Source organism: Aptenodytes patagonicus, chromosome 6, assembly GCF_965638725.1.
Source record: "Aptenodytes patagonicus chromosome 6, bAptPat1.pri.cur, whole genome shotgun sequence".
Classification (NCBI taxonomy): Eukaryota; Metazoa; Chordata; class Aves; order Sphenisciformes; family Spheniscidae; genus Aptenodytes; species Aptenodytes patagonicus.
The window spans coordinates 34,137,960-34,163,201 of NC_134954.1; the positions used below are offsets into that span (position 1 = coordinate 34,137,960).

General features: G+C 40.9%; 1 protein-coding gene across 3 annotated transcripts in view; it reads right to left on the bottom strand.

Moving 5' to 3' along the window:
- Window positions 1–25,242, bottom strand: part of DRC11 (dynein regulatory complex subunit 11) — a 110,384-nt gene that overhangs the window by 53,376 nt on the left and 31,766 nt on the right. For all 3 annotated transcript variants that reach the window (XM_076342045.1, XM_076342044.1, XM_076342043.1), the window contains exon 7: window positions 4,289–4,373. In XM_076342045.1, the coding sequence (XP_076198160.1) occupies window positions 4,289–4,373 (85 nt within the window). The remainder of the gene's footprint in view (window positions 1–4,288; window positions 4,374–25,242) is intronic.

Consider the following 25,242-nt stretch of genomic DNA (forward strand, 5'->3'; position numbering starts at 1 on the left):
CCCCCCTAGCTTAAGGACATTTAATTACAACTCTTTCTATAGGCTGATTATTTCTGTAAGGTGATATTTTCTGTCAGTTGGAGGAGATGTTATTTTCATCGTGGTGGGCCTGGGAGTCTGTCCCATCGAGCTAGCTGGGAGCCAGTGTTCTGGATTCGTTCCCTCTCGCAGGCAAATCCATTTGTGTAGCTTTTAATAATGTAGTGTTCTCCTGGCAAGGCACTTCTGAGCGTTGTTTACTTTTGGGTGTGCACCTGCAAGCAAAGCTTAAGCTGTTAAAAACAACCCCAGTGATCTGTTTCTTGCAGGAATGAATTCAAACGTTGGGTGGGATTTCATAGCTTTATGAGATCTTGCAAAATCTTACAGTTGGCTTTATTAGTCATGCATTTCAGTCCATGACTGATATATGCTCCAGTCTTTTTCCACCTGACAGATGTTGCCCAAGTGTAGTTTAACTCACTGGTTAAACTCACTCACTCTTGTGTTTGTTTTCTGGCAAACGCTTCAAAATGTTAGTCTCCACTGAATGTGTTTATGAAAAATCTGCTAGCTTTGTTTGGTGTGGGTTTTTTTAGGGAAGGTGGGTGGTAGAGGTGAAAAGGGGTTGTTGATACTGCTTGGCTCTAGGCATACAACCTAGACTTCTGACTTCAGCCAGCAGAGATCATGTTCGTAGGCAATGGAGAGCTGCTGGACCCTAGTCTACCTGCTGAACGGATTCATTGCAGTGAATCATTGTCTGGAGGTGAATACATCTGCCCATTGTGTAGCTTAACAGAGACAGAGTACCATTTCCATCCTCCTGCGTGGTTAACTTGAAATTATCAGAATATCTTTAAGGCTTTGAGGTGCCCAGCTCAAGCGATGGCACTGTGTGTTTAGCACTTGTGAAAATCCAGCCTGGTAACTTCTAAAAGGAGCATCCAGAATAGTATGAAACAGAGGAAATAAAGATGAGCATAACTGTAGGCATCTACTTCTATTACTGAAATACAGTTGATATATTTGTTGTCAAGATAAAAGCATATTTGCAAAATGCTGGATGCTAGAAAGTACAACTCTACACAGCCTCTTGAATCCTTCTCTGATGCTTTAAAGCTATTTGTGATCTATTAATTTGGTAAAAGTGAATAAGATATTACACACAAGGGTGCGTGTGTGAATATCGCAGTACTTGATTGCATTTTACTGTCCCTACCTGGGAAATAGTCAGGGATATTAATTAAATATTAACTAACTACTGGGGATCTCTTGTACTGCCATTCACAATCAAACTGATTACTGGGATTCATGGGGATCTTTAGCTGTTGGTAATAATGAATACTAATTAGCAGCATAGTATTGCACAAGAGTGCTAAGCGAGGATAAGGAGCATATGTTTGCACAGCAGCTGACACTTTTTCTCACTCCGTCTCTAGATGCTGCTGGATCAGATACTGTGATTACAGTAATGTGGAAATGACTTTGTCCTCCATGCAGCAATTGAATGTAGAACCAAAATCTCGGTAAGTAAGCATCTTTTTTTCTGATAAGTTATTTAATATTGGAAATGAGGGGGGGTGGGAAAGGGGGAATGTGTTTGTTAAATGGCAACTCTCCTGGCTTATTTTCATGGTGATGAGACTTAATGAAGTACAGGAAGAGATCGTAATTTTGTTGGCAGTAGTATAAGGGCAAAGCTAAAAATTGTCACATCTAATGATTATCTTCAGAGCAAAACATAAAAAACCATTAGGGATAGACATCTGGAACAAATGCAGGGAGATTACACTGATGTCTCAATCTTAAATTTCTCTTGAAGAGTATGTAAAGTAGAGAAAAGCTTCTTTTCAGTCAAGAGATGGTACGTATTTTTCTGACTAAACCACCAAGTACTTTGCATCGGGATCTCTTTGGTATATCTTTTTGAAAGGTATTTGTAAAATATCAGGAAAGCAGTTTGTGCAGAAGGCCAGCGACATTACAGTCAAGTAAGGTCAGAGTTGTCAAAGGATAAAGAAATATAGAATGTATAATAATGCAGCAATGGTTCGTGAAGTGATTAATTTGTATTTTATTTTCCCTAAAGTGTCTTTATCTAAGTCTTATAAAATGCTTGCTTTTTAAATACAGTTCAGTCCTGATTTTTCATGGAGTTTAACTTGGGAGTAACCAAGCCGTTCACAGAAGCTAATATATACAAGAGGTGAAATCTTGTCTCCCTTGAAGTCAAGGACAAAACTCCCATTAACTTCAATGGGGCCAGGACTTCATTTATTATGTTGCCCATCAGACCAGTGTGGAACAAAACCAGTTGCCTTAGGGATTTTTAATATGCAGCTGACTCAGTTGAACAAAAAATGTTCTACTTGTCTGACATTCAGGTAAAATCATGAACATACTGACCTTTCTTTTGCCAGCTGCATTCTGGATATCTGTTAAGGTTATGTGACATACATTCTGCTCTCGGTTGTGTTGGCTAAAAAGGGACAAAAAATGGGCCCCAAAATCTTTGAAAATCAGGTAATTGCTAGTGAAAACTAGCTGGGGAAAATAGTTCCTTTTTTTTTTTCTTCCAGGTATTTTTCTTTTATGGAGGGAAAAACAGGTAGTAAAACAATCTCTCTAGACTTTTGGCTTCCTTTATTTTTTTTTTCCTTATGCAAAGAGAAAGCAGATGCCCAGGAAAGACAGCAAAATAGCTGAAGGTGGGAATTCAAATCTGGGAGTAGGACAGGAAGAATATATTTCTCCAGAACCTACTACCATGTCCAGTTTTGCTCAGTATAATTTCTTGTAAAGTTTTCTTTCTGAATTGTGTTTATCCTTGTTGGTAGCAGGTCTATAATTAGCCTAAAGTCCCCTGAAGCCTTCTCCAGCAATAAGCCATACTTGCTGGGTGGTTCCCCAGCTGTTCAGAGCAGCCAACAAAGCTGCCTTGACTCTGGCATGTGTTTCTACTTTAGAGGCTGAAAACTTAACTGACAGGTCTCTGTCACTCTGTCTGGGACAGAACAACACAGTGGCTTAGATACAGAGGCCGGTGGGGTTGACCTTAGCGTACTGTGAACTTGGCTAAAACCAGGAGTATGCCTTGAGCTCAGTTTTAGTGAGGCACAGAGAGCTGTTTGTAGCCGTTTTCTTGTGTATGTTTGTAAGCAAAGTAACTATTAGTTATCGTATTGTGCTTTATGCTGGGCTACTCTGTATTTACATCCCCTCAAACCACATAGATGCTGCTAGCATGCCCCAGGCTTTTCCCTATGATTCCAGGAAGGGGTGAATCCAAAATATTGTTTTACCATACCTGTGTTAGATCATCAGTTGCAGGCAGCTAATAAACACAACACTGTCTCAACAGGGGAGCTTTAAGGACTGGAGAGGTCAGTTTTTGACAGTTTAGTTTTTCTAGCCTGCTAGTAGCCACCACGCCTGGTTCACTCAGGGGCCAAATCCTGCTCCTGTGTGCAGGGCTTCCTGTTCATAATTTCCCTCAATAGTCTCATCCTGCTAAGATCGTCCTGGAGGGTGGAATTGGCTCTGAGCGCCAGCCATTGCCTTCACTGCTTCAACTGGCCTTAATCACTTTCTCTGACACCCAGATGATCAGAGGAAGAGATTATCAGCCACTTCTATTAGCCAGAGAAGTTAGAATAGGGATTTTATCAGAAAAACAACTGTGTTCACTCCAAGAATACATAAGATAAACTAAGATACTTCCTTCACTTGAATGTGCCTCTTGTTCAAGCTCGCTTAATGGATCCTTGGCAGTAAATCAAGGCTTAGACCTGCCTGCATAAGAAACTCTTCTCTGCTTAAACTAAACTAATTATTGCTAGACTGTGCTGATACTGAATGCAAACACGCTGGAACCAATTTTGGCCTCTGGGGTAGCTTTGGATGCCTATTTTAAAGCAAGACTCTTTAAACTATTTAATATATATTTCTACTAGTAGCTAGCACCAGTCTAACTACATGGATTTTGCAACAGGAGAGCAACTCTTCGTGGCTGAGCTCTTTCCTCTTGGCTCCCTCAGACATTTATCTATGTGTAACTTGCACGCCTGGGCACCTTCTGCCATGACTAAGTGGCTGCACATCCTGAAAGGGAATAAATTTTGGTATGTGAGTCTTGTGGTTTACCTTGGAAGAAAACAATCCTTTCACTTGCAGCAAAAAAACTCTTTAACTATAAGGTTCCTGGAGTGCTAGAGGCCATTGTTACGAAAATTACTTAAACAGACATGTTTTGTGGAGATTCCTTCTCCGATCCCATTAACCTTTTGCATTAGAGGAGTGACAGTACCTGCTCTGGAGTTTTTTGAGAAAGAATAGCCATTGAACCTCCTGCCTCTTCAGTAGGATAGTCAGGAAACTTGCCTATGATATGCCTGTGTGAGAAACAAAAGATGGAAAAGGAATTAAAATCCATAATTTTTCATCTGGTTGACAAAGATGTTAGATGGTGGGGAAGCATGCTCTCCCTCACTTCCTATTCAAAACCAGAGTGCTGTAATCCCTCCTATGATAGTGGCTTCTTGTCCAGTAAATTCATTAGAACAGTTACTAACTCATGTCTCTTGTCCTGTGGCCCACCAAACATTTAAAGTTCTCAGGGAATTTCTTAGGGCTGCACATCACTTCACAGCTGAGAGACTTAGCTTGAAGTGTTTATGTTTATAGCTCTGCTCTCTGCTTTCAGGATCTAGCTTTTTTTTAAAAAATTCATTTTATTTAAATCAGTTTTTGATCTACAAATTCCAGATTGTATTTTTGTGTGAGCATCTCGCCCTTAAAAATTTCTAATGTACTTGCACAAATAGGCGGTGATGAAAGCTGGGGAGGTAGCAATGAGAGGCTTTGTGGTAAGGTTTCACGGATGGCATGGATAACATAGGGTGCTTCCAGACCTTTCAGAAAGAGATTAAAAGATATAAATAATAATTACAATCTAAAGGACATTTATATTGATACGAATGTTTCACTTCTTTCACTTTTGTAGTTTTTTGCATTATATCAGTAAGACTTTCTGTTTGTTTGGTAATATCAGGAAGATTTTCTGTTCCAAAGAAAATTCTGACACTTCAGAAAAATCCTTGTGCTACTTTCAAACAGAATGGTAACGTTTTCCTCTAAATGAAATGAAATTTTCCCTTGAGAAGAAAATAGCTCAGAAAGGTCAGTGTGATTCATAAAAATGGCTTTCATTTTTTTTAAAACAACTGGTACCTTGAGGGTTTTTCCTAGTCTACTGTTAAGCAGTAGACTCAACTTTTAAACTGAGAACCTTGGAACAGAGCATCAGTTATGTTTCTATAATGTGTACGGTTTGGATCCCTAGCTAGTATTAATGTAATACAAATTACAAAAGAATAAACAAACATTTGTCTGTGACTGTAAGCTCTGACTTGCATGTTCAACAATTACTAGTTCTATATGCAAACAGATGCAAAACTTTCGTTGCTGATTCCTAGAAACCAGTTTGCATGAACAAAGGGATGTCATTGTTTGTTAGTGTATTTTTTTTCTTAAAATCTAGTAAGAATGGGATTTTGGCCTCAAACCTGCATCATCTAGTTTATTTAATGTTAGATCATGTTTCTTTTTTTACAAACAGCCAGAAAATAGCTCAATTTTATGTTAAATGCAATCTTGTTTTAAATGCTGCTACAAGTGTGGCTTCCAGCAACAAATTTCTCAAAATCTGATATTAAGGCTGTTACTACTTTACTAATGCCAGCTGGGGGGAAGGAAAGGCAATATGCACTGCGGGTGAAGAATCAGTTTGGAGTCTACCACCTACTGAATGTGGTATCAGTGCCAGCTTTCAATATTTATTAGTGTTAGATTTGGTATTTGTATTAGCTTTTCGCTTTTAAATCACTTACAGCTCTTGGAGATGGAAATATTTACCCTTTGGATATGTATGATGAGTGTATATCTGAGTGCTGTAGAAATCCTATCAAATTCTCAAATTTGAAAGTGGGTTCCAGTTTGTTTGTAACTTGTATCTTCTGTGATTCTACTTCTCGCAGCTGGTGCAGCTGCTTGGGATGACATGGCTCATCTCATCTTTTTGTAGCAGCTACAGCAATCGCCTGTGTTGAAAAATAACTTGAGGTGAAGAGAAGGCAATGCCAATCTTTTCATACAAGTGAAAAAGTGACTGGGTCTTTGGTTGGGGGCAATGCAGAACGTAAGTTCCCATGGTCGTCAGTGACCTGAGAGCAGCTACCACACGTTTCAGTCGTGCTAATTCTTCAGGGACATCTATTTTTTCTGGACTTCATCCTTTCTTGTGTACTGTTGTTTAGCATATCAATCGCTGTCTAATGGTCAGGGAGTAGTATTCTTAAGTCTTGTTTCCCTATCTGACTTCTTGTGGGTTTTCCTCGTTCTGTTCTAGGTTTAAATGACTACAACTTCAATCTTGTAATGCCTGGAAAGCATGTACATGCATGACCCTAATAGACAAATTTCCTCTCTTTACGAAACCCTCTGAGTTCGGAGGTTAAACCAGGGATTCATTTGGCCTGTAAATCTGCACGGAAAAATGCAGTCATTGATCTTCCTGGTCAAAAGTCCACTTTTAAATGTAATTAATCTCAATTTTCATTCCCCATTCACTTTTTGGCAGCATTCTACTCAAAGAGCCATCACAATGGGTTGTCTGACACATTTGTCATAAGATACTAATTTGGATTTAACTGGACATAAAATTCTATTTTGTATAAGCTTGTTTTATAGTTGTTGATAATGACAAAACAGCAGGATAAAATGAGCAGCCAGCATGCACTCCATGAACAGCCAAGGGTATTCCTACATCTTTGTTCCATCAGATATGCTACACACCATCTGTGGCTCAAGAGGATTCCATCAGGCATGTCCCACATTGAACAGGGAACAGCTCTTGAACTAGGAGGATCTTCCAAACATGGGGAGTGACTATGAGCTTGCTTTAAGGTAGTAATTGTTCAAATAACTTTAAACTGTCATACCCTTCTGCAACTTCCTAGAAACAGTGAAGCATTCATGATTAGAACCAGCTTAAGGCAGTAATACTGAAATAAAATTAATCCAGATGGTGTAGAACTTGTTCCAAACTTGGGCCTAGAATGCTATTTTTTTTTTGCTGGAGCCAGGAGCTCTGGTGTAGAGGAGGGCTTCATGGTGGAACTCCTTCTTGGTTCCACCTATGTGGCACTAATGGCACAACCATGCTGTAAACCAAGACTTAAAAGAAGGTGGGAGCTGCAGAGGTTCCCGTAGTCAGTAAGTAGCCTGAAAATTGAACTGGGGACTAGAGGAGCGTTATATCTGGACCTGCATTGTTCATTGACTCCAAAAGTTGAGTTGCAACTACAGTCACTGTAAGGTTTTAGCCCATTAGAGATCACTGGGTGAGAATTTCAGGCTGGCGTTTGTTAGATTGCTCTCTTGGAGACCAAGTAGTTTTCTTTTTTCACTAACCATTTCCTCTAATCTGACCAGCATTTATTTTCAATATTCATAGTGCCTTGACACTTCCTTTGCATGTCAGTCAGTATATCTAGCTGACAGATTACCCACAAAGTTCACACACCCTGATGCTTTCTCTGCATGTCACTGAAAAGGGAGCGCTATGCAAAAACTAAACCAGTGATCAGGAAAGTCTGAAAGTGATGTTGTATGTTGATGGGGAGAGGAGAATGTAAAAAGCTTAAGCTCTTGGTAAGAAGAGTATTGGAGTGTGCAATATATTTGAGAGACATCATACATGTCAGAAACACCTGGTTCCAAGGCAAGTCAAAGCTAATGAATCTGTTACTTATTGTCTCAATGTTTGCAGGGAAAAAAAAATCCAATTGTGCTTTTCCAGCATCTCATAAAAATGTGCAAATGCCAGAACTGGGAGAAGCAACTGTTATTTTCAACATGATTGCTTCAGTGGGAGGGCTGACAATGTGTTAAGGACTGCAAGCAAAAGCAGAGGCAAATTCTATTGTAACCATCAGATTTCATATGGAGGATGCAGTTCTAGTAGAACTGTTTGCCTAAATGAACAAATGAGATTTGTAAAAAGTATGGCTGCTTGGTAGGACTGGACTTGGTGGCTGCACAGAAATCAAATAAGGTGAGATGGAAGGGTAGGGCTAGGAAGAAACCTCCACCTTGTGAGAAACTTCAGCAGTACCCTAGGGAAGGAAGCCCTTATAGACTAAAGACCCCAAAGCCTGCTGCTTCCCAGTCTGCAGGCAAGGAGCTGAGGATGGTTCTTGTGGGTGACCTGCTCCCTGTTGTGTATTCACAGGCCACTGAACAGAAACTTTTGTTTGGGAGCCTTGCTTGTACTGCTGCAAATCAAACTGATGCCTACTGTGAACTCTGTTTGACACTCAAAATATCTTTGGGTGAGAGCCACTGCTTTAACAGAACTATGAAATGTTTTTGTGCTGCAGAGGACATTGCTGAAGAAGGGACCTTTAGAAACTGTGGTATGTGAGAAATCCATTACTTTTCTGGAAAGCAGTTAAATCCTGTCAATGGGAACATAGCATGGGTTTGGTAAACAGCTTTACAGAAAAGACATCTAACTGGAATGAATGGGAGCCCTAAATCTGAATCAAATCAGCTCAACTGGAAGAGTAAGGGGATGAACAAAGATGGAGGAGTGAAAAGAGATGTTCTTCCATTCCCAGCGAAGTAAGAAAAGGATCTAATAAGATTCTTGCACTGTTTCTTGAGTTACATTCTGTTCTCTGGTTCACTGTTACTGCTATCCCCTTTTCCAAACTTATTCCTCTTATAACAACTTAGATCTGTCAAGTATAATTTAAAAAGAATGATCTTCTATGGTCTGCAATGCAAACCCTTTTGTCTCTGATTGTGTAGCATAGTTCTGGCTCTTCTGGGCTCAATTTTTGTTTTAGCACACAACCTACATAAATGTCCAGGTTTTAACTAGGTTCGAATGGTTCTTTAACATCTCCAAATCACCACCAGACTTGGTATGAGTCAGTGTGTTTGGCAGCCTCTGCTGAAGTCTCTGCTCAGCACCAAATGCTGTGGCACCTCAATTCTGACCTATAAAATAAATTCCTTGTCTGTGTGCTGACCCTACACTGTGCTCGTCTCATCTGCTGCTTCCTCCCCTCCTCATTTCAGGAGCATCACCATTTTTTTCTTAAGTCTTTTCTCTCTATTCCACATTGCTCAGGGATGGTTATAGTTAAGGCTAAATATGGCTGTTGATTTATGAGAACACACCATTGATTTAAACATTTTGTCTGGTAATAGACTCAACAAGTTACTACCTACTCTGTTCTCTGGCATGACTTTACACGTTATTCTCTAGCTAATTGCATAAAAGGCCTTGTCAGGAAAAATAAAAAATTGTTCTTTGGAGGAAAAAGAGGGTTTTAACTCTTTTCAGGGTAAGAAAGGATGTGGGCTGTGTGCAGAAGAAAAGGCATGAATGATGGCTCTAGGCAGAGGGACAGCGGAGTGTTTTGTACAGAAAAGGAACGAAAACAAAGGGGGGGGGAACACTTTAAAGAAATAAACCCTCGTTGTTTTGTAGTTCTTGCCTGTTTCTGTAATCCCACCTGAGATGGGTTCTCAAACTACTTAAATAGCAGTGTTGGTTTATTTTAGGTGTCTTTGCTGTGGCATTTTCTTTCCTTTCGTGTGTGCTTTCTTTAGCTCTTGGAAAAATCACTTCCAGAAAAAATAACCTACACAAATATAGAATTACTTATAAAACAAGATTAATTTACACAGGCTTCCTGTCATCTTTAATGGGTTTGGACACTGACATATTACAACTTGTGTTTCATCTAAGGTCCTGATCCTCCAAGCATTTGCTTGTATGTGTGATCGTTATGCATGGAAGTAATTCAGTGGAGTGACTTGCAGAGAGAAGTGCTTGGAGGATTGGAAACTTTATTGTTCTGGATAAATATTTGGCTTTAAAAATTTAAGATCAAATGTTGTGAGACCAACAGTGTGCAAGAAGCAACGTTCCCATGGAGGAATGAGTGTGAAAGGTTTGTGGGGAAAGGTGATATCCTTTATTACACTATCATAATTAGAAACAATAGATGGCCTTTTGGGTACCCAATGCCTGCCTTAGATCTGAAATGGTAGAAGTGAGCTTCAAAGCCCAAGTAATAGTTGGGAACAGTTGTTGGAGGGGACAGACCTAAACATGGAATGTGGTAATTATCTCTGATAGTTTTATTATATGTGGTATTTTTGGCCGGGAAAGGTAGACCTTTGGCTGACCCAGTACAGTTGTTTTTAAGCTTCTTGAATTCTTACAGTTAAATAGTTTGTTCTGCTTTGTCATAAAGTTATTTTACTTTTTCAAGGATCCTCCTGGTCTTTAAGGATAGCAATAGGTAATTAGTGTACTGGAAAAAAGGGAATCTGCGTTCCCCTTCAGACAGACTTGAGCATGAGCTTCCTCTGCCAGGACTCCTGGTTATCCTGCTTCCTGCTGTAAACCATAGGGGAAAAGGATTTTTTGACCTATTGGTAACTTCAAAATTCTGACAAAAATTATTGCTGGTTTAAAATGGCAAAAGGTATTTCTCCTTGAATTGAATCAGAGACATGGGAAGGTAGCACTGCAAATTACTGCTAAGTTTTTGAATTAATATAAAAGGTAATATGGGCATGAGTAATGCCAAGGAGAAACAAAAAGATTTATTTTACAGTTCCAATATTAGCTTAAATTAAAAAAAAAAAAATTGGAAAAATCAGAACAAAAATTTGGCAATATCAACACTCACAAAATGTTCTGGTGCTCTGATTTTTGCACGTCCCTCCTTCCCCTCAAAAAATATTGCCAAAAGTTTTTTTCAGAGCTCAAATCTGAATTAACCCAGGATTGGGAGAAGTCACATCCTGACCGCCGTAACTGAACTCCTTCGCAAGAGCTAATAACATCCAACCCATACTGAAAGCTTAGACAAACCTAGAGAAGGTGAGTATTAAATTTACCTACCATGGCACGGAAATGGAAATAGGATTAAAGGGACGGGTTATTTAGGTTTTTTGGCTTGACTCCTGCAATGCAGAACAGTCTTGGGCAGAGCTGCTGGTAAGCCTGGTGTGAGGTGCTCTGCAGTAACAGTGAAAGCATCTCCTGGTAGACCCAAGGACACCTGGATGTCCCATCCCTGCCCTTGGAGGGAATGGTTTCTGAGCAAGGAGCAGGGTATGTCACGGTGTCACACAGCGGTTTCTAGTCCACGGTATTTCTACTGCTGTTGGCCTTGCTAGGCCTACCAGTAACTGCCTTGTTAGTGAGGAATTCATTAAATTGACTGTATGTACTTGTGTTGGGGTAAAATCTTGCTTATCAGAAACAGGCCTGAGAGAACCAGAAATCCTGCCTTTTTGCTTCTCTGAAAGCTACAGAACAGATACTGACATCCAACACTGTACCCATGTTTTGCTTCCTAGGTCTACACTTCTTTTAGTGCCTGTTCTTCTATTTTGGACTTGTTCATCATCCCGTGTTTACCGGAGCCATGAAGCAGGCTATTTTCCTCCAGGGGCTGTCTCAAAAGGGGAAGCAGCCCTTCACCTTTTTCACAGTCAGACTGTTCCTAGGCTTATTTCCAGTGTCAGCTCCTGTTGACTGCCTACAGCCTTTTGAGGAATGTGATCCTGTGAACCCGCCTGTAAGGAGAGTAGGTCGAGCAATCCTTCCTGCAGAGGAAGACACACCCCCCCGCCCCTCAGGGCCCAGCACCATGTCTGGGGGACTTGGCTGATGGAGTAATGAGTACTCTGGGGCACGCAACTCTCACTGTAAACTCTCATCTGTTTTGATTTTCTTCTATCTTTCCATTCTCCTTAGAGCGAGGTCAAAAATACAGAAGCTGGCTCAAAGAAATGCCAGGTCAAATTCCCCTTGCATTTACTGAATTCCTTACCTTTTGGTCAGCTTATCCTGCCTTCACAGAATGCCGAATCCTGACTCAAATTGGCAATATTTCCTGTGCTTAGTATTAAACTTAAGAGACTGAAACAATTATGGCCAGTCTTAAGCAAGATTACTTTAACTCAGAATAGAAGCTTTGCGAGAATAGCTTTCCTGCAGAGTCAGCCAGAGGGAATCAACAGTACTTTATTAACACAATATGAATTCTGTAAAGAGGAAAATAAAGCATGTGATTTTTGTAGCAAGGCCAGCCAAAAGAAATAACTTGCCCTCCAACATCACAAGTTTCTTTGGGATTTGGAGTGAAATGGAGTATAGGGAGCATTTTGTCTTATCAGATTTGTTTGAGAAATTCGAGCAATCGCTTTTGCTTCTAGAAGTCAAGGTGTTAGCGAAACAAAATGCATCCCTATGGAAGGGAAAGCAGGCTGTAAACTGGGCATGGCTGCTTTAAATTATTTTGCCATGGCCCATCACTTTAGCCTGAAGATATTGCTTTGGGGGGAGGACTGAGAAGTGATACCCTGGATAGGGTGCCCACCTGGAAAAGTGCCACTCACACCTCAGCTCTGTCAGCTCTCTCAGGACTTTGCCCTCCTCCTTGTTCTGAAATGTTTTTGCATATGCTGTATTTCTTCTGCCACCACCTGACTGTGAAAGGTACTTGAAGTATTTCAAGGGTATTAGCAGTATTAGCTGATTAAAAACTCTGAAATTACTGCGCTCGCCCTGAACCTATTGCTCATGCTGGATGGGTAGCTGTGTGCACACATAATAAATTCAACGCACTTGGGGCATGTCAAACTCCCTGCATGTGCTATGTGGCATATGCACCCTTTATATGTGTCCAGAAAATTGGGGACTAAGAGCCTGAAAATGAACAGAGAAGCTTTGTGCTTTGATCTTTTAAATACTGGAATAAATACAGCATGGCATGTAAGAGTAATATGTAGCCTTTTGTGTCAGTGGTTAAAACAACCCAGCCTACCTGATGCAAGTGTGGTAAAATGAGGTGATTCTGGTTTGCAACTGCTTGCGTTCTTTCACAGTGTGATGAAGATGGGTAAATCTGAGGTGATGTTGATGGTGGCATGAGACACATTTCAGTAGCTAGATCTCTGTCTGCCTTATGTCTATGGTATCATAGCAGAAATACAGTCCAGTCTGGCATAACTTTAACTTGCCTTGTTTTTTGCCTCCCTGGATTAAAATGATCTGTATGTGCACACTGTCCTCTTCAACCACTATATCATGGCTGTCCCATTCATGGATCACTGTATCTCTGACCTGCTGCCTGCCCATGATTTGACTTTAAGCTTTTGTAAAGGACAATGTGTAATCAGCATCTGTCAGGCATCACATTACTGCTTGGGAAAGTGGCTTGCTACTCCATTTAAGACTGATATTGTAGTGCTCTGCTAATGGCACTACTTGTAGCTAAGACTGCATTTCCTTGAAACGCACTTGTGATGTGGCAGAAAAACTTCAGTGGGGAATGAGAAGCTGAAAATGGCACACAGTATGTTCCCAGGTTTTAAAGAAGGCAACCAAATACGCTGCTCTCTATTTCACTGCTGCTAACATTCTTGTCCACTTCAAGAGATCCAGTTCTCTGTGGTTTGCATGAGTGTTTAAATGAACTATTTAATGATAAATCTGAGGCAATTTCATGCATATGAAAGCAGTCACAGTGCCTGATTTTTCAATGTTCATACCAATTGGCTTGTGCAGCCTTATTTGAATAAATCACAATCAGGTGTACACAGTGTAAAACCAGGAAAAAACTGAGACTGATACTGAAGAATATTGCAGAGAATTTGTATATAAAGTTAGAGATGTTTACAGACTCCTGGTCAATGCTAATAACCAAATAGCTCAGTAGCAAGAAAAATAATTTAGAATCTCTGCTTTGGCAATTTAAAAAAGTGAGAAAAGACAAGGACAAACATTCCAGATGAGCTCAATTAGAAGGCAGTGTCAGGCTGGTATTAAGAGCATCCATTTACCAACAGTGTTACCTGAAAAACCCAGTCATCTCTGCAGTCTAAGAGACACACTGTAATGCCTTGAGATGCCAAGTTTGTTAACCCTCACCTTTTAGTTTTGTGAAAGAAAAATTGGAGTGCTGTATTTCTGTACCTGTTTGGTGTGCCTCTGGTGTATGATCTATAGTTTCCTTAAATTGGCTGAAAACGTGGACAATCTTAGAGACCAATAAAGAATCGAATGCCTTTTGTAGGACTCTGGCATTGCCTCTCTAAATGACTGAATTCTGCATGTGCTACTCAGTGGGATGCACTCAAATTTAATCAATTATACGCACAAAATGGAGCTTTTTTATTGTTTGCTTACATGATGGCTTAATAATGTGCTTTTTAAGCATCTCTTTGGTAGATGGGGCCAGTACTGCAGAGTTGCTGGCAATGTGGCAGAAGAGGCAGACCCAGGGACAGGCATGGGGATGTCCTCTGGGAATCTGGAGCTGGACCTGCAGCCCGCTCTTGGTAGAAGCAAAGTGCCGGAACATCAGTAATTTTCTTCTACCAAAGTGGATGTAACAGGTAAGGAGGTGTAGGAAGTGCAATTTGAATGTTGAGACTTGGAGGGCAGGCTTACTCACTTGCTAAATCTTAGGGCTCTTTTGTATTTTTTTCAGTACCAGAGATCAAAATGTATTGCTTCACAGGCCTGTATAGGGGATCAGTTGTCTGGAACGGCCTTATTATAGGATAGCAGAGCTCCCCTGGGCAAAGAATGTGAAGATTAGGTTTGGACAGGAATGAAATACAGGCACATATGTGGGAGAGGCTACAATCAGCTGCTCCCACTAGTTCTCAGGCCTCCGCAATTGCAAACCTTGCAATACAGAAAGAATAAAACCATGCATTAGACATGATTTCCCAGAAGAGGATGAAGGTGAAATGATATTTTGGGCATAGCGTTACCCCCTCTGTAGTAGCTATGAGAGCTGAGCCAATGATGGGAAGCACATGTACGCAATATGAAAGATGGCAGAGCTCTGGCTCTGGAATTTGCTCCCTCAGAGCAATTGTATTTTGACTTGGAATACTTTGAGGACTCCTGCAGTTACACAGACTGCAGCCTTTAACTTTTAGCCATGCTTTAAACCAGTATCTTAAAAATTGGTTGCTGGATTAGATGCTTTCCAGAAAAATCTGCAGGAAAAAGCCAGTCCCCCTGTGCGATAGGGAATACAAAACAAGAGAGTAAACTTCCTTTCCAAGCCACTCAAAGGATTATTGAGTCAGTAAGATGCTCTAAGAAGAGAGAGGGGAATATTTGAACAGATTTTAGTTAAGTGTAATACAGTTTCCTGGTACTACATAAATATCTCAGTAAATACTGAACCAGCTCTTTTATGGTTCTACGCTCTTTGCCCAAGTCAAGCAATATTGTATTTGGTATGGTACCTTACTGAATGGTACTATGTTGATATAGGTATTTTGTACAAGTAGAGCCTAAGGAGAACTAGCAACCCCCCTTACGCGTTGTTAAATATTTCTTATTCAGCCTAGGATGGTAATTCGTAATACTGCTCTTGCATAAGTCCTAAGGATGCCTGACACAGCAGACAAAATGTAGCTAGTTTGTGATGCTAATAGCTGGGTGTGTTTAAAGTAAATTACTATAAATAATTAGATTTTCTGTTGTATCTGCACAGGACTGAAATGCAGCATGACTTAAAAGCCCTGGACTCTGACCTGGATAATAAGAACAACCTGCTTGATGGAGTCTGACTAATCTCCCCCGCACTGAAATTCTCAGTAAAACTGAAACATATTGACTCTGGAGGGAATGGATGAGACTCAGGTTTCAGGCAAGTTCTTGTTCTGCCCACAGAAATACTATCTTCAAACCTTTTCAGCGTTAAGTTGAGATTCAATCCAAGTATAGGATTTCGATGGATCAACTTTAATGCTAACATGCATTGGGAAGAGTTTACCTAGATGCTTACCAAACCATGCAGCACACTGCCCACCTAACAAAGAGGTAGTCTGGTGCTCTCAAGGGAAATAATCAGCTCAAAGAAAAAAATACGCCTTGCCTCACGTGCCCTTGACATGCTTGCCAACCCTGGGATTGCAGTCAGTGTACTGCTGTCACCTGGAGCCTGTACCAGCTAGTCCACTATGGAGATCTAGAGGCTGATGGGATAACCTGCTTTCTGCTGCCTGTGTCCTTCTCCCCCCTCAACTGCCCATCATTTCTGCTTAACCTACTGGAATTTGACTTATGCCCTAAATGGAAGGGCATAAGCTCATCCTATTTAAATGTCTCTGGATGTTTTATTAACCACCTAAGAACCTACTTCCACTGAAGTTGTGCTCTCAACCTTAGTGGTACCTTATGGCAGCTGAGTTTGAGTCTAGTTGCGTATTTGATATTTGACATTTGACTTAAAGAGGTGAGCTGTTTTGTCCAAGGTATAGGCGAGGGAGGGCACAGAGAAATGAGACTGGAGGGGAAGTGCTCTCAGTGGTGTGGTAGATGTTACACTGATTTCCAGTGTAAGCCTGGATTTTCTATGCTAGATGACGCAAGTCTCCTGGGTGTGGAATTCACTTGAAATTCAGCACTTAAGTAACTTGTCAACAGTTTGTTAAATAAACATGTTGGCATACTGAAGCAGCAATGCCCTGAATCAGCCTTATATTCCATTAGACACTCTGCTGTTATGGTTCCCAGTATGTAAACTCTGAAAAACCCACTGCCAGTGAAAACAGTGAAACAACTGTATTTCAGAATTAAATATATCCCTCTTCTCTTGTGAGAAAGAATAACAGGCTGTCATTCACAGCCACATTCCCAGCCACAACTTGCATGCCTTCGTCCTCTCTGTAGTCAAATTCAACTTCCTGACAATCATCTTTTTTATATATCTATCTGAGCTTGCTTGCTGGCATATGTTTGGTGACTGCTCTTTTGTCTTTGCCTTGGACTCACTTAAGATTTTCTATCAGTCTTTGGTTCTAACTGTCCCTATTTTTCAAACTGGTAACTTATAGGGTTGGTTTTTTTTCAGTTATATGCCTCTCATCCCTCCTTTTCTGATTCTGCCTCTCCAGCTCCTTGTGACTGTTTCTGCTACCCCTTTGCTCTGCTTGTCAGTCCATGCCATGTTTCTTTTTTCCCCACTTGCCTCCTTTCTTCTTTGCATTCTACAGAGCCAAGGCTGAAAATGTCTTTTCTACCTCCTCTGCTTGCTTCTCCAAAGAGATTGTTCTGTGGAGCAAGGGCTGTAACTTGGGAGCCACTGCTCTGTGCTTCGTGTTCGTTTTTATTCTCCTTACTTCTAAGCTTTTCCTTAGTCTTTCTCTTCCCAGAATATCCGTCAAACACCTCTCCTCTGCCAGCCACTGGCTCTTCGGTACCTCTCTGTCCTTCTACCAGGCACCAGTGGGACTCCTGATTCTTTTTTCTCTGCCTGTTTCTTGTTCCTGTATCCCAGCAGATCTTCACTCACTTTGCTTGTTGGAAATGGGGAAGTGGGAAAATTGGTTCTTCCACCTGCTCTGCATTAACTTGCTGGAGAAGATACCTTTCCCTGTCACAGTGGAGTGAAGAAGTAGCTGGTCTGGGTATCTTCCTCTTCCCCTTGGGATTCAGTCCCTTCTTCCTTTCTCACTGATTAGGACTATGCTATGCTGGTCAAACCAAGAATAGATTAGATGGTAGAGTAGGCTGCTCTGGGCCAAGCATTGTAGGTATCTAGCTGGATTACTGGAACAGAAACCAGCTCTGAGGTGAAAATCAGGCCTCAGTTATCAGTGTTAAACACCCTATTTGTCTATTTCTGCCTTCAGAAATCCTGTCTGCTGTGTTAGTACTCTGCTTGAGAAAGCAATAAAGAAAGTGCAGTGTGGGAGAACTGCAACCAAACTCATCGACTGAACAGGGCACGCTACTGCAGCATTTTCAAGAAAAAGCCCAATTCAGTCTTTAAAACATGTAGAGCTGTATTATAATAAGCTGCTGGCAAGTGTGAGTCCCTGAATGTAACTGATGTTTGTGTCTGTGTGAGTATCTATGACAACAAATAAATCTAATGTTTAGGAAGTGTCCTTGAGAATATCAGTGGGGGGTTTCTTGCATTATGTCGGTAACACTTAGCATTTTCAGACTTTTAATTCCTAAGTGTTACTATAGATGGGTATGAGTACTTTAGGAAAATGAACTAATTAGTTAAAAGATTTTTTTCGTGTTTGCAAATGGGACCAACTCAGAGTAATGCTATTTACTTCAGCCGATTCCAGACTTCTAGACATATAAAGGAGTGAGTATTTTAGGAGCTTTAATGCTAAGCAGGAGGCTTAGACTCAAGGTCAATGGACTGTGGGTCGCTTTCAGCCATTTCAGGAAGGTAGAAAAGGGGATCTAACCGAAATTTGTCAGTGTTGCTTCTGTAGGGCTACAAATCAAAAAGTAGGAAGCAAATGAAGACAGGAATTCATCGTACAGAATAGTGCTCAGGATGGGCATGTCAGTAAGAACAGGGCTAGAGAAGTGACAGGATAGAACAGAGCAACTTGCCCTTATACTAAGACTGTGTTTTTGGTCCTCTAATTTCTTCTTGCTGAACAGCAACTGTACCACCGAATACACGTGCTGAGGCTTATTGCTTTGGCCTTACTCGTTGCATTCATTTTACTCCCCAATCCCACACCATGCTCTTAGGAATGAGAGAGTGAGAATGAAGAGGCATCCTGTTTGTATGTGCAGAACTACACCTATAGCTGTCTCCACACCACACTACCTAACTTGCTAGAACTGGGACTGTAATGGGGAGACTACGGATTCCTATAAAATGTCTGGAAAAGTTATGTGCCAAAAATGGGACTCAAAGTCCAGTCATTGGCAGCACTGTGGGGGAAGGTGGTGCAAGACCTGCTTCCTCTCATCTATGGGTGCCTTATCTGGGGCTTCATGGGGGTTGTCTCTCTCATGTGTGTTCATGTATCTGACTGCTCTTGTCCCTCTTGCATTCTAACCTCTGATGATTAACCTTATCTTGGTTCTTGTCTTGTGTGAACAGCTGTGCGCTCTCTGCAGTGCACTGGGCAGGGATTGACAGCACCAAAACAGCTGTACTAATTTTCCACTTCTGGTTTTAGCACTTCCTCAGTGTCACTGCCTGACACTATCCATTACAAAGCTCTCTTTCTCAGCTGATCACAGATTTGTCAAGCTATTAACTATTTGGACTGAAAGTTTAGATGTTGAACATCCAATTTACAATATATAGGTCTGAAAATACTGGCTCAAATGATTCATTTTTTTTCCAAGATGGAGACTAGTTAAAGACATAATTTTGCTTATGCTAAATAAATGAAAATGTCTAATTGGACCCATCCTTTTGCTCCCAAGATTTAGAACAAGGAGTTTCACTTGCCCTTTGGAACAGAAATGTCTTTGCTGTCCCTGTAAAAATCCTACCTCTACAGGCTGAGCTAGTGGGCTCTGGACAATTTTGCCTTTGGTCTACGGTCACCAGAGTGTTTAGAGCTTTACAGTTGAAAACTGCAGAGACAAACTGGGACTGAAATGGGGTGGGGAAAAGGTTAAGTCTTTCTGGGCAAAGTGATTTAGAAGCAAGCAGGTTGAAGAGAAGAGTGGAGGAGGAGAGACTGGTCTGAAGAAGAACCATACTCATTATGGCTTTGCTAATGTGTGACTGTTCAGATCTGAATGAGCTTTTAATGTTGCTAATGCATAATTTATATGCAAGCATGGCAAGAGGTGTGCGATGCAAATCATGCCTGATGAAGAGATGAATATGTGCTTGCAGATGCTTGAAGTTCTGAGCATTCCTGCAAGATGCTGAGGAAAAGCCCCATCACAGGCAGAAAGCCTATGATTGAGCTTTTCATTAGAAAAGCCCAAAGTGCCATGGCACTGAAATAGTTTTCCCTGATCTTGCACTGGTGGTGAACTGCTTGGGGAGCAAGACTATGTGCTTCTGTCTGTAACACCTCTGAAAAAGCCCTGATACTGATAAACACGCTCAGAAACAAGTGTCTTATTCTGTGAACCCCCCTGGAAGTTGATGGAGTCTACTCAGAATGAGGACTTAGCTCTGTTAAACAATATCAGGACTTGACCCTATTTTCAGTAACAAAGTCAGTAAGCAAACTATTGGGGAAAGGAGAGATCATTCAGGGAGGATTACTAATGACTTTGATTTAAGATACCTTCCAGATAGACATTCAGATTTATAGCGTTTGGAAAGCTGGTGAAGATGTGTTTATGTGCAGCGTTGGTGCACTTGGTGATTGAATCATAGTTCATGAGGATGACTTGTTATGTTGAAAACCCCTTGGGAAGCTTGATTTGCACCTGCGATATTTTAAGAATCTTTTTGTTCATTAGTTATTTAGAACTTTTGATAGTTCAATGAGCAAAATTAAGGATCAGCAGCAGTCCTTTGCATAAAGGACTTAAATCACTGTATAGAGGTGGCAATCATAAGTTGAAATGTAAATTCAAGGAGCCTTACAAAACTGGAAAGGCAACATATTTCAGAGTTTGTGGTGATTTAGAAAGCAGAACTAGTGATGTTATCAATGCCTCTCTGGAGGTGTGACACCAGGGTTCAACTGGTCTTACTGTTTCAGATACCTGCCACCAAGATTTATCTGTGTTTCACCAAGTATGAGAAATATATGAATCCAGGGGCTTCCGGCTGATCCCCTCAAAAGCCATCAAGCCGCCTCCATTAATGTCAGCACACTCGTAAATTTTTAGCATGCACTGAAGTAGGCAACTTCTGCCACTGCACAGAAGCTTCCAGAGGTGTCCCCTGCCTCCTATAAATCCATGGACACCCAATAAAGTAGATTAACTGCAGATGGACTTAATAACAGTTGTCCCTCCTTTGGAATTAGAGGGGTTCACACTTTTTAAGAGGACAATGCGGTGTTCCCATAAGCAAGAAAGGACTGAAGGCTTTTTTTAAATGGCTGTCAAAGTTAGATAGTTGATTCCAATCAATGGGAAAACAGGTTGCAGAACTGTGGGCTCCACTTTCTGCTGCCATACACAAACAATTGTCTTGTTTATGATAACTTATTTTCCCTCTGTTCAAAGAAACCCAGTGGGCTATTTGCTCTGGTACTCCTCCGGTAAGCCAGTGATGCATTTGTATTCCATTTGCTTGCTCCCTCCAGCCCTAAAGATGTCTGCCAAAATTAGTCAATAGATAACCACTCAGTGGAAGCTTTAAGAATGTTTTAGGAAAGGCTTGAACATTACCCATTAATGTTTACAGCTCCTAATTATGTTAATTAATCAGTCTTAGAGGTTGTCTCACCCGGGAGCCCAAAGGCAGGATTTTAGTTCCCACAGATGTACTTTAACTCAGCGGCATGGCTGCTTGCAGCGAGGAGCTCAGCATGGTCTAGCTGCCAGAATATTTATGCAGGGTCCTGAACAGGTTTTGCTGCCAGAGCTATGTGCTGTCACGGCTGTGTTGCTCCTGTTGGATTTTTGAAGCTAGCTTTGACTGTCTACACGAGGTACAGTCAAACATTTAGGAGCAGGCTGAGCCGTGTTCAGGAAGATTGATGTTAAATGTAAGCTGTTCCTGCAGAATGGCCTTTTGGCATGAGAGGAAGGTATTCAGAGAGCACTTTGTACCAGCACTAATTGTTATGATACAGAGATTACTGACTGCAAAATCTGAAGTTGTTAGCTCTGTCAGAATACAGAGGTGAAACTATTGATAGAGAAAACAGACATTGTCTCTTTTATTAATGTTACTGTAGTTTTGCAGTAAGACAAAGTGTTTGGGCAGAGGAGGACACCCAAGCCTGTGCCATCCTCTTTCAGAGCTTCATTTCCACAATTCAGAGCTTGTCTTCACTCTCCCAAGGAAAATGAGAAGACTTGGAAAAGAGACACGACCCAGACTGGCTGCAGAGTGATTCAGAAGGAGCTTCTACTTGTTTTGTGCTATTCCCTAAAGAATTCGGTTTGTGTAGGCTTTCAGCACACCAAGTACAAAAGGGTAGGAGAAGATATATTCGACTCCAGTGAACATGTAAGGACAGAAGAAAACTGTGGTGCAGGTACAGACCTCTTTCTAATTTAGTTCAGCTAATCCTCATCTGCTGGAATTAGCAGACAACCACTTATTCATCCCCATTTGCAGAATATCCTGATTTTTTTTTTATGTTGAGCTCAGCTGTTTCTGGCTGGTAATTTTTGCTCCTGAGTGGAATGTCACAAGTGGCTTGTGCGTGTGTGACAATCCTTTAATGATGATGGGGAAAACAAGTAATGACAATATGGATTAGGTGAAAGAAAGTGGTTCATCACCCATCTAAAAATGGCTCCTGTGGGCAATAACTCCTGTCTGTGCTGAATATAAAGTACCAGATACCAGAAAGGCATTTTTTGGTAGGTTCCTACAGGAGAAATGCCCTTGCAGGAAAGAAGGGAATGCATTTTCCAGAGTAACAGGTCATTGTATGGAAAGAGGACTGCGATTAAAGGGCTGGTGATGTCTCTGGTTGCTTGTGTTGCAAGGATTTTCAGACTAGAGGTTGCTCTTTAAGAGAACTGTCTGCCATAGAGGTTCATTGCACTAAAACTGGTTATTAAGCAATTTTCCTATCAGCTGTTTTGTGAACTGTTGCCATATTGTGTAGAGACTGCATTCCATACTCCTTGGTTACTGGGAAAGCACTTCTGGCAGGCTCAAGGCATGTATGATGAGCCAGACGGGACTGAAAAACAACACAGGTCTGGATGGACTTAGAGCCACAATTCCTCCGAACCAGAGCTGAGGCGGTACGGCGGTAGCAGGGTGCTGCTGCTTGGCACTGCCGAGGTGTCATCTGTCTCTGTCCTGTTGGCAAGACTTCAGTTGCTGATGGATTGCCTGGCAGCTTTCATGCATGTTAACATTAACTTCATAAAAAGCAGTGTGTACAGAGTGTGAAATGCGATACGGGCAGTGCCTGACACAAATGAATACTTTCCCTATTCTGTGGAGTTTCAGTGCAAAACCTCTCTCTCCATTCATTTTCCTCCTGCCTCTTCCTTCCCCACTCCCTGCTACCTAGGGAGCCCCGAGAACAGGCATATTGGCAGTAAACTCAGCTCCACAAAACAGTCTTGTGAAAAAGGGAAATATAACATGATCGCTTCCTATTTCTTTCTGCTTTCCTTTGCATCATAGCCTGGGCTGGCTGTCGGGAATGTTCAAAATGAATAAATAAAGCGCAGGAACCCCCTGCTTCAGAGAAGTCTCGTTCACTCACCATGAAGCTTGGCCAATTCTTTTTCTGACAGTACTCAAGTCAGCAGGCAGAGCAAGAAGATCATTCAAAGCTAATCAGTAAAGTGTAAACCTATTATGAAAGCACATTTACCCCTCGCCTCCTCCTTCCTCCAGAAAACCAATCCCCGAATCTGTGGGAATAACACATAACATACATAAAAGTTGCTATTACTTAGATCCCCTGTTATTAGGTCAGCAATGGCACTGATTAAAAGCTCCCCAGAGCACTGAGCAGCAGCATATAAATCCTCCAAGAAATTCACAGCATAATTTGTTACAGCTAGAGGGCATAAGATACATTACAGCAAAGCCTGTGTGTTAGGCTCTCCCCTGTGATTCTTGAGGCTATCTCTGGTAATAAAAACCTCATCTTGATTTCTTATCCTTTGTATTGATTTCTGTCAGAGAAGACTTTTCTCAGACAAAGATACTATTATATTTCTCTGTATAATAAGGGGATCCTTCTTCCTTCTTCTCCCCACCCCTTTTTTTATTTATTTTAAGAATGACTCCAAGGAATATTTGTAATTTGGGAACTGTTGGTATGTACACTGAGTAAAGAGCGGAGAAGACAACGATGACAGTTTTTGTATATGCACTGCAAAACCCTAGTGAAACTAGAGAAAAATGTTTCTGGTCTGGAATAGTACAGGAAATTGAAACTAAAAATGCAGCTATGCAATTGCTATATTTTAATATGAAACTCTGTTATTAATGTAATGGCTGGAATCTTTGTGAGTCAAGTGATTAAAATCCAGACTCAGATGTATATAATCATAGCAACTGTTAATTTTGGAACACTTGTACTCCTGTTCTACGAATCATATAGCTATCTTGAAAAAAAAGGGAGGCCTGTAGGTATACAGCATGATGCTTTTTTAAAAAAGCTTTCAAAAAAAAATTATCTATCTTTTCTAGTATGGTGCATAGGGACAAGGCCAAATAGAAATCTAGAAAGCTTTATGTGAATAGTGTGCGAGCCAAATAAGAACAGCTCCACCGAAGTCAATACAGAAACAGAATGATGGATGGTAAGGCTGTGAAATGCACAGTGTTATATCAAAAATATTTTGTCTTCTCTGCAGTAGGATTGCTATAAGCAACTGGAACGCTTTCATTTAATCTATTCCTTTGGGTTTTGCTTTATTTTGCTTTTTTAGAACCTATCTTCATAAGAAGCTGTTTTGGGTCTTGAATTGACTGAAGCTATGCCTGTTCCCTTGTGCAGAGAAAGTGGTAAATATTTATAGCAGTTCTTACAAGTGGAGAAATTGAATATGTGCTTATTGCTTTTGTAATCTAATAGCAGCTGTGCTGAAAGACAATACCTGCTAATTATATTTCCTATCACATCCTTTTCCAATTGAAGGATAAAATACTGAAGTTTGGGTTTGTTTTTTTAGTACATACAGCAAAATTTATTCAAAAGAATCTTTGTTCCCCTTTAGCTATCTGTTTATTTAATAGACTATGGAAAATGGTAAACTCTGTCAAAAAGCCTAGTTAAAAAATAATTTATAAAGCTACATTTAGCTGTTGATCTCGTAGACTGGCTTAGTGGAGAGCCAAAATATAGCCTGGCAGGTAATAATTAATGTAAACCTTGGCACTTCAGATCTGGCCACTGTTCAGCAGGCCAGGCAGAAGCAGGACACAACTCCTGCTAGTTCTGCAGTGTCGCTGGCATGCACCACACAGAAAGCTTGGCTCTGTGTGACACACATGCTCCACATGTGTAGAAATCTTTTTTTACCTGTTTTGGATGCAAGTGAATATGTCTGCAGGGAGAATTATTTCGGTCACATAAATAGAGGCTTCCTGTGAAGAGCAGGATGGCAGGCAGCTCACTCTGACCCCTCTCAGTCCCGTAAATCACTGCATCACTCAGCCAGATTAAAATGAACTAAAATATTGGGTGATGGTCTAGCCTTTGCTGAAGCTGATGGCAGCTCTCTCACTGGCTTCGCTGGGGGTAGGATTTTATCTATCACACTGCTAAATCACCAGAATAGCTTTTGTCAATGAG